At 39.5% G+C, this 10107-nt stretch overlaps 1 protein-coding gene across 1 annotated transcript; it reads right to left on the bottom strand.

The window, feature by feature from the left end:
• Positions 1–8324: 8324 nt before the first annotated feature.
• Positions 8325–8864, bottom strand: LOC149233244 (uncharacterized). Its single transcript, XM_089382131.1, has one exon. The coding sequence runs from the start codon at positions 8862–8864 to the stop codon at positions 8325–8327; it is 540 nt and encodes a 179-aa protein (XP_089238257.1).
• Positions 8865–10107: the final 1243 nt, after the last annotated feature.

Below are 10107 nucleotides of genomic sequence, written 5' to 3'. Positions count from 1 at the left end.
CATATTCCGTTCAGGTGCCGAAAGTGCCATGAGTACGGCCATCTATATAGACAATGTCCTTTGAATAAGGAGGAGGGGTTAAATAGAAATCAAGAGGAACATCAAAGAGATTCAGAAAAAATGGAAGAGGCAGATAGGGACTTTCAACAGGTTACAAGAAGGAAGAAACAAGGCAAAGAGGGCTCCAAAACTCAGACACAAGAAAAGCCCCTTAATACAGCGAGTCAAAACAAGTTTCAAATCCTCCAAGATGAAAATGAGGATTATGAAGTAAACCTGGAGGATGATGAAGATCTTGGAAATACGCCAATGGAAATAGTTAAAGAAATTAAGGGAAAATAAACGGATACGGGGAAAGCAGCCGAAGAACGGGCTGTGGGAAAGTCAGAAACAGTAACAAACCAAACCCAGATGGAAGTGGAAAGCTAGATGGAAAATGAGGTGGAGGAGGAGAAAATCATGAAACAGTTAATTCAGGAATGGAAAAACCTGGATAGTAGATTCATACTAGAGAAGTAGAAACAACTGTACAAAGAAGCATTTCAAAAGTACAAGGAAAAAAAAGGGGAGAACATGGATAAACAGATAACCATAGGAAGCGAACAGGAGAATGGTCAAATGGGAATGGACGGCTCTGGCAAAAACAGCAGGAAAAGAGGTCGGAAAACGTTGAGTGAAGCCATTCAGACTGTGGGAGAAACGCTGATAAACTCAGGTAAAGTGATACCTCTGTCAGAGGTATTCTTCCCCTCCTATCAAAAGTTTTAAATGATTATCATCAGCTGGAATATTAGGGGTCTGAATAGTAAAGGAAAACAAAGGTATATGAAAGAGAAATTGAAAAAGGACAAGCCGAGTATTATGATTCTTCAGGAAACGAAAATTACAGTGCAGCAGTTGGAAGGAATAATCGACAAAAATAAGCTTCAATATGAAGTTATGGGGCAAGATGCTATTGGATTTGCGGGAGGAATTGCAATTTTGTGGAACCCAAACGACATCATCCTAGAAGGCTGGACCAGTATGACCAAAATCCTTACAGGCATTGGTAGGATAGTAGGAACGAAAGAAAAGGTAGTTATCTCAGGGGTTTACGGCCCACATTCCCCAGGAGAAAAAGAAAGCTTTATAAAAAACATGAAAGTAATTCGTAGAATTTATCCAGAGGCTGCATGGGTTATAGGAGGCGATTTTAACTTAATCCGATCCCCAGAGGAGAAAAAAGGAGGGATAAGAAAGTCAGATCAATACATGGATATGTTTAATGATATGATAGATGATTTAAGACTTGTAGACATTCAAACTATCAATTGGATCTGCACCTGGAATAATAGGAGGGGAGGCAAGAATCAGATAGCATCGAGACTTGATCGCTTCCTAGTATCAGAAGCTATTATGAACAAGGACATTTTTGTTGAAGCGAAGATCATGCCATCTCTTGGATCTGACCATTGGCCTATCACACTAGAGGTGGATATTAAAAGAAATCGTGGAAGGAGACCCTTCAGATTTGAAGCTTTTTGGTTAAGGGATCCGGGATTCATAAAGAAAATGGAAGAATGGTGGACGCAAAGTACAGTTCAGGGTAAAGGAAAGATGCATACATTCCAACTGAAACTTAAGGAGTTGAAAGGGAGAATCAAGAAATGGAATAAGGAGGAATTCGGTAACATTATGGAAGACAAACAAAAACTAGAGGGAGAAATGGAATCACTGCAACAAAAGATAATAACAGAAGGTAGGTCAGAGGAGAGCATTAGAGAAGAAGGGATAATTCTTGGAAAACTAGAGGAAAGGCGAAAGCAAGAAGAAATTCTATGGAGGCAGAAATCAAGAATAAAATGGTTAAGGGAAGGGGAAAGGAACACAAAATTCTTTCATCAGGCAATGATTCAACACAGACAAAGAAACAGGATATTATCCATCAAAGACCAGAATGGTGAAAGAGTAGTGGAGCAAGAAGGAATCGAGCAAGTGCTGGTGGATCATCATAAAGATGTCCTAGCAGAGCCTCTAGTTGACAGATCGGAAGCAATAAAGGAAATATGTTCGGCCATTCCTCGTTTAGTTACAGAAGACCAAAATAAGGCTCTGATGAGAGCTGCCAACTTAGAGGAGATAGAAGAAGTTGTAAAATCCATGAAAAAAGGTACAGCTCCAGGTCCAGATGGCTTCACGATTGAATTCTACCAAGCGGGATGGCATTTTCTGGGAAGAGAAATCCTAGAATTGATAGAAGAATCTCGGATGAACCAGAAGGTATGGCCTGCCATTAACTCTACCTTCTATGCTCTGATTCCTAAGAATGATAATTTAGAAGATGCCAACGGCTTTAGACCCATAGCATTGTGTAATGTTATTTACAAGATAATAACAACCTTGATCGCCAAAAGACTGAAACCCTTGCTGGACAAGTTAATATCTACTGAAAAAACGGGTTTTGTAGAAGGTAGACAAATCCTGGATGGCCTTGTAGTAACCCAAGAAGTTATCCACTCTTTAAAAATGAAAAAACAAAAGGGCATGATGATTAAATTAGATCTGTCGAAAGCTTATGACAGACTTAATTGGAAATATTTGGAAGAAGTCCTGGAAAGTTTTGGCTTTAGCAGGAGATGGGTAAAGTGGATTCATAGTCTAATTTCAACTCCGAACTTCTCCATTCTTGTTAATGGAACCCCCTCAAAAACCTTTAATGTGTCTAGAGGAATTAGACAGGGAGACCCATTATCTCCGTTTCTTTTCATATTGGCAGCAGAAGGCCTTGGTAGATATATTAAAAAAGAACGGGCAGCGAACAAAATCAAGGGTTTGCAGCTATGGGGTAATAATCTGCCCTTAACCCATCAGCAATTCGTTGACGATATTATGCTATTTGGGGAACCAACTGTAAAAGAAGTGAGACAGCTGAAGAGGATTTTGGACCTATTTGCTAAAGCTTCTGGACTGGAAATTAATAGAGACAAATCCTGTGTTTTTATATTTAATACTATGGAACAGATTAAAAGTCATCTTACAAGACTGATGGGCTTTAAGCGAGGAGAGCTGCCCACGAAATACCTGGGGAATTTATTGGACTTCACATCCAAAAAATTGAAAAATTGGCAAGGAGTCTTGGACAAATTGAGAAACAGAGTGGCGAACTGGGCTTTTAGAACTTTAAACATGGCAGGAAGGGTAGTACTGGCGAAATCAGTCCTCCAAGCTATTCCCATATATCCTTTGTCGATAATGGCGATCCCTTTAGGAGTCTGTTCAAATATTAGAGAGATCATGAGAACGTTTATCTGGGGAGGGGCGAATCAACAGAAAAAATGGGCCCTAGTTTCTTGGAAACACCTAACAGAGAGGAAGGATAAAGGAGGATTGGGTTTACGCGACCCGGAAAAACTAAACAAAGTGTTAGGAGCGAAGCTCTGGTGGTGCTGGTTAAGAGAGGGTAATGACCTGTGGAAAGCCATTTGGAGACTCAAATACAATATGCCAGACACAATAGTTGACATTTTAAGACAGAGAGAAACCCCCAAGGGTTCAACAATCTGGGATCTAGCTCGTCAGAACAGAGATATAGTAGAAAACCATACATTCTGGGAAATTCGAGGCGGAGAGGAAGCCAACTTCTGGGATGATAAATGGCAGCAGAAGGAAAAAATGAACAAAATTCAGACGGTCCAACAGCTTCAGGAAAGAGTAGAGGGAAATCGAAAATGTGTCAAAGACTATTGGAAAGATAATGAATTGGACGGAATCTGGAGAAAATGGATAGAACCAGTTGAATGGGACGGGGAGCTAAATCAAGAACAACAAGAAGCTTATATGAAAGAGGTGGATTCCAGGAAAATTAGAGCTCGTACAGGAAGGGACATTCTTAGATGGGGGAACTCCATGAAAGGATCTTTCACCATCAAAGAGGCATACTACTTAGCGGACACACAGGCTATAAATGAGGAGAATCTCGAATGGAAGATTATTTGGGGAAGCAACTGGTGGCCGAAAGTATCCCTATTCATATGGCTTGCAACTAAGAACAAGATTCTAACTTGGGACAGAATTCAAAAAAAAGGCTTCAGTGGACCCTCAAGATGTTGTCTCTGTAAAATCGAAGAGGAGACCCGAAATCACCTCCTAATTAATTGCTCGTTCGCTAAGAAACTATGGATGGATACAAGAAGGATATTCGGCAAATCTGAGATAGTTCCCAGAGACATTAACGCAATAATTTTCCAATGGAATAAAGAGAAATTCCAATGTAAAGTTGTTAGCAGAGCTTGGGATCTTATTGCAGGCTTCGTGCTATGGATGATATGGAAAGAAAGGAACCGCCGATTATTCCAGGACAAAATAAAGGATGCAGAAACGATATGGAGATGAGCGGTCAATCTAATGAGGGAAATAATCTTGGTGTAGAAATGGGACGTGGAGGACTGGAAGGCTAATCAAACTGAGGAGATGATTCTGAACAATTGAAACTTAAAATATGAGATGGTGTATCATAAGCAGAACAGCAGACATAGTGCGCGAATCCAAAATTCAGATAAATTTATATATCCCAGAGATAACTTCATCAAATTAAACTTTGATGGAGCATCGAAAGGGAATCCTAGCAATTCTGGTTTCGGTGGCATATTCCGCGATAGTCAGAAGCAGGTAAGGTGGATTTACGCTGATTGGGGCGGAGAAATGACGAATAATGAGGCTGAGTTTTGGGCGATCCACCAGGGGTTGCGAATTGCAATCCAAAATGGTTATACAAACTTGGAAATAGTTGGTGATTCCCAGATCGCGATTGAAATGTTGAAGAAGCTTAGCAATGGAAGAGATTGGGAACGAATTACAAGCAGTTGGAGAACTGCCGGAATTGTCCAAGAGATAGCGGGTCTGTTAAAAAGGATAGAATACAAATTAGTTAATCATGTAAGGAGGAATGGGAACCGCGCGGCCGACTTCCTGGCGAACTGGGGTTGTAAAGGACGAGGCAGCATTGTAGACAGCCAATGGAAAGCGGTGTGTGACAACAGAGATTGGGTAGACTTGGCAAAGATTATAAATGAAGATCATGATCAGGCAACGAGCGAGAACGCCAGGATTAATGAGCTGGATAGGTGAGTGGGACTGGAGATCTCGGTTAATGAATGCCGGCCAGTATGGACAGAGGATTGATATGATGGTAATACACAATGCAGTACACCAGCGGCGTGTGGGGAAAGCATCTCAGGATCACCCCCACCGTGATATAATTAATGCGCGCGATCGGAGAGGATGGTGGAGCGGCATGTCAGATCTTCAGACGGTAAATGATAAACATGGAATGATGGCCAGAAGAGGCATCATCCCGGATAATAAACGGCGGCAATGCAGCGCCGATTTAGCGGCATACTTTGGGGGCGGAAAGATAATAAGCATCCAGACGGGCAAGGGAAGGCAGCAGATTAGTTTTTCCCCAATTCAGCGAGCAGAGGTCAGAACAGCAGTGAGACAGTGAGACAGGAGAGTTTTTAGCTGGTACCAGAGCATACCCCATGGCATAATTGGAGATAGCATGGAAACCAGGATGAAATCTAGGGTGGTAGAGGAGCTGAATAATGCAGCTGACAAGAGCAGGGATCGGAAAGGTAAGGTTGTGGCGAAAGAGGAGCTCCCAGCCGAGACTCGTCGCGTCGTGGTTCTTCCTTAACAAGAAACTTAAAGATATAATCAACAAGCACTTATAGGGACGAGTCTGAGGAGGAAGAACCACGTCGCGAAGCAAACAAGAAGTTTAACGCATAGGGCAGATTAGCAGGAGGTGGGAACCAGCAGTCGAAAGAGGATCAGCCAGCACCGCAGATGGAGCGCGTAAGAAGATACGGCATGAGAAGAAGTGATAGGGGAACGGGAAGCAGGGTGGATATGGGCGGTAAGAGAGGTCGGGGGCAGAGCAGGAATGAAGGCGAAAAAGGCGAGAACACCAAGCAGGAAGCGGGACCAGCCAAAAAAACGAGGAGGTCGATGGAACAGAAAATTCATCAGGCGGAGAGGGCCTATCAGCAGAATACAAATCCAGAGGTTAGAAGAATTATGCAACACTTGGAGGAGGAGTCTCTTCAAGGCCAATCTGATGAAGAAATGGAGGACTGGGAATTCTTACTGCATGACCCAGGCAACACCAGGGGCAGAATGTCTCTGTTCAAGCAATCTCTCCACATTTACTGGGTAATGAAAAGGTTATTGGCAAAAGCATTAGAGCAAGTTGCTACTGAGATGGTGGAAATAGCGCAGGGAGGCCCTGAATTGCGTAGGGAACTGAGGTTCATTCACATTGCTCTAGAGAGGTAAGAGAATAAAATGGATGAATTACAACAGCTATTGAAGGGAGAACATCAGGGAGCAGATGAAGGAGCAAACCAGCAACCTGCAACTGAAGATGTCTGAAAAAAGATATGTATAGGAAAGCTCATAGTCTTGTTAACTATAGTTTTTTGCATGTTCTAGATAAGGAAATATATTTTATGCAGACCAGTAGGATTAGGAGTTCTCAGGACTGTCTAGTCCATCTTGCTAGGATAATCAGACTTTGGGCTTTTTATTTTTGGTCGGCCATTAAAAACTTTAGATGGCTTAATTACTCGGTTTCCCCATGAGGGCGAGTTAATATGTTTTTGATACTATGTTTTGTTTTATTTTCTATCCAGTAATAGAAAGAGTACCACCTCAGCTTACAAAAAAAAAAATTTCTTGCTAATTATATATTTAAATACCATGTTAATTATATATTCAAATTAGATAGGGTATTAATTATGACTAGGTTTAATATTAATTAATTTATAAGTGTTTGTTGATTATATCTTTAAGTTTCTTGTTAATTGTATATTTAAATTTCTTGTTAATTATATATTTAAATACCTTGTTTATTATATGTTCAAATTTCTTGCTAATTATATATTTAAATACCATGTTAATTATATATTCAAATTTCTTGCTAAAATTCTTATCATTATATATTAAATGTTTTGTTCATTATACTTTCAAATTTAAAGTTAATGTTGATTATGATTAGGTTTGATATTAATTAATTTATGGGTGTTTGTTAATTATTCATTATGTTATGTTATCTATATATATATATATATATATATATACACTATTTTTTTTTAATTTAATAAGGGTTTCTAGGTATTACTTAATCATAGCCCATCATCTATGTTCATGTTGTTGGACAATTCCTCAATTTCAATGGACTTTTTCACCCTTCTTTTTAAATAATGGTCTTCTTTGTGAATTAATTTTGCTTGTTCCATGTAAATATAGTGTGACGAAGAACATGCATGCTCTGCTAGGGCTGATTTTTCCGACCTATTTTTTGTAATATCATTAATGTGTTATTTTAACCTTATGCCCATCGATCTACCTGTTTCACCTATGTACACCTTTCCACATGAATAGGGAATAAAGTATACTCCTTTGCGATTTTTTGGTTCTATTAAGTCTTTCGCAGAATCATGCATGTTTTTGATGGTGTTTGGGGGAGTGAAGGCAACTCTGATGTTATGTTTGGAGAGAATTCTAGCAATTTTGTCTGTGGTTCCTTTTATATAGGGTAAGGAGATTTTAGGGTTTTCTAGAGATTTTCTTTTTTGAGTTTTGGTTGTGGCTTCTTTAATTATTTTTTGGATAATGTTTTTTTGATAACCATTGTTTATAAAGACTTTGTAGAGATAGTTAAGTTCTTCCTCTAAATGTTCGGGGTCAGAGATTCTAGAAGCTCTAGTAGTTAGGGTTTTGATGATGCCCACTTTTTGTTTCGGATGGTGGTGGGAATTTGAATGAAGATATTTGTCAGTGTGAGTTTTTGAAGACCTGGTGGCTTAGTTTACCTTTTTCTTTGGTGAGGAGGACATCTAGGAAAGGGAGTTGGTTGTCCTTTTCAATTTCTATTGTGAATTTTATGTGTTCAGAGAGGTTGTTTATGTGTGATAAAAATTCATTAAGTTTATCTAAGCCATGGCTCCATTTAGCGAATATGTCATCTACATATCTTTTCCATTCTTCAGGGGTAAATGGGAAAGACTTGAGGGCCATTTGTTCAAAGTGTTCCATGTATAAGTTGGCAATTATAGGTGATAAAGGAGAACCCATGGCAACACCATGAGTTTGCTCATAGATTTTTCCTTTGAAACTGAAGTATGAAGACTTATGGAACATCCTTATGAGGTCCACAGTTTCAAGGTCCGTAATTTTCTTTAATACCTCTATGGCTTCATCTACCAGAATCATAGTGTAGAGAGATACGATGTCAAAGCTAACCAGGAGGTCATTATCATTAATTTCTAGGTTTTTAATCCATTCTATGAAAGAAGAGGAATCTTTGATATAAGAGGAATTCCAGTTTTGTGGATTTTTGGCACACCGTATATTCTAGGGATGATGGTGCTATTAAAAGTTAACCTGTTCTTAGTAATTGAATCAAGAGAAGAATTTTTTATTTTGTTAATTACTTGGCGAAGGATTTTGTTGCTAGGGTCCTTGTTAAGTAATCTGTAGCAGCCACTCTTGTTGAGATGTTCTTCCATCTTATTATCATAGTTTGCTCTATCCATAATAATTGTAGCATTTCCCTTGTCTGCTTTTAAAATTATAATGTTTTTGTTTTTCCTGATGTTATTCAAAGCTGTAGATTCATCCTTGGAAATGTTACTTGGAGGAGGTCTCGCATTTCTGAGAATTCTTGCAACGTCCTGTCTTATTTCTTCTGCAACATTTTGCTCTGTGTTTTTGATAGCGACTTCAATGTTGCTTATGACATCATTTAAGGGAATTTTAGCAGGAGATAAAGCAAAATTTAGACCTTTTTCCAGCAACGATTTCAAGTGATCATCTAATGCCATTTGAGAAAGGTTGATTACGGTCGAGTTTTTGATTAAGCTTCTCGTACTGCTTACTTTATCCACTGAAGGAGGATGGGCGTTCCTACTGTTGTTAATGGAGGCAGCGTGGGTTACATATTTAAAGGACTCTACTTTGCTGGATTTTTTTGCGACAGAAGGCGCTGAGATATATCGAATTGCGAGTTGGAATACTCTGAAGGGGAGTCGGTGTTGGTAGCAGTGTGGGTTACCTTGTTGGGAGTGCAGGTTTCTTGATCGCTTAGGAGCTGCGGTGTTTTGGAACGACTGCTGGTGTTTTGCGATAAGAGAAGGCTATTGTCAGTTTGCGCGTAGGAGAGATCGCGGGTTTTCTTGCCAGGGCGTTGAGAGGTGGTGTTGGAATGCTTTGAAGGGGAGTCGGTGTTGGTGGCAGCGAGGCTTACAACCATGCTGGATGAAGGTGAGTTGATGTTGTTGGCTATCTTCTACGAGGAGAGATTACCAGATTGCAAGTTGGAGAGATGCGTGTTGGAGAGAGCGCGTGTTTCATTGCTAGACTGATCGGCTAGGAGCTGCGGTGTTAGGCAGCAAGTATCGGTGGTTAGGTGTATTTTGGGGGGTGAATGGTGCTGCTGGGAGGGGCTATGTGTAGCCAGTTCTGAAGTTTGGTGGACTAACGAGGAGTTGAAAGGTGTGTTGGAAATCAAATGTGCAGGGATAGTGACAGGATTTATGTTTCTAACTTCTTCGTTCTTGTTAATGCTTATATTTCTTATAGTATTTAGCTTTTTGGTTTTCTTCGTGGATACATAATCCAGAATTGTTTCAGCTTTGGCGAAGGTGAGGGTGTCTAAATTCTGCCAAAGGTCAAGCAAAGAGTTGATGATAGTTGGACATGCAAACCCAGAAGTTTTTCAGATGTTTTTATTAATTGAAACTTGGAAAATTTTATTTCATTTCTGATGAGGGTTTTACTAAGTTTATTGAAGATAGAAATGTTCTAACCACGTTTAAGGGGATGGCTGCATTTAGCGAAATTTGGAGTGAGGTTTTCATCTCTACACTGTTTCAGAAAAATGAGATTAGATAGGTATTTAGCTCTTGAAATTCTCAGCTTCTCAAATATTTTTTATAATGCATTTAGGCAACTCCTTTAAATATAAAGTTGTGAGTATAGTAATGATAATTATCAAGTAAGATTAGGGAGATTCCATATAAAAATGAGAAAAGTGAACAAATGGAGAAAAAAAATGTTGAGGGTTTA

Source organism: Pinus tabuliformis, chromosome J (assembly GCF_031772625.1).
Source record: "Pinus tabuliformis cultivar Carrire ecotype Pingquan chromosome J, CPIR1, whole genome shotgun sequence".
Classification (NCBI taxonomy): Eukaryota; Viridiplantae; Streptophyta; class Pinopsida; order Pinales; family Pinaceae; genus Pinus; species Pinus tabuliformis.
Note: the sequence above shows the minus strand (reverse complement) of the source record. Positions and strands in the feature narration are given on the sequence as shown.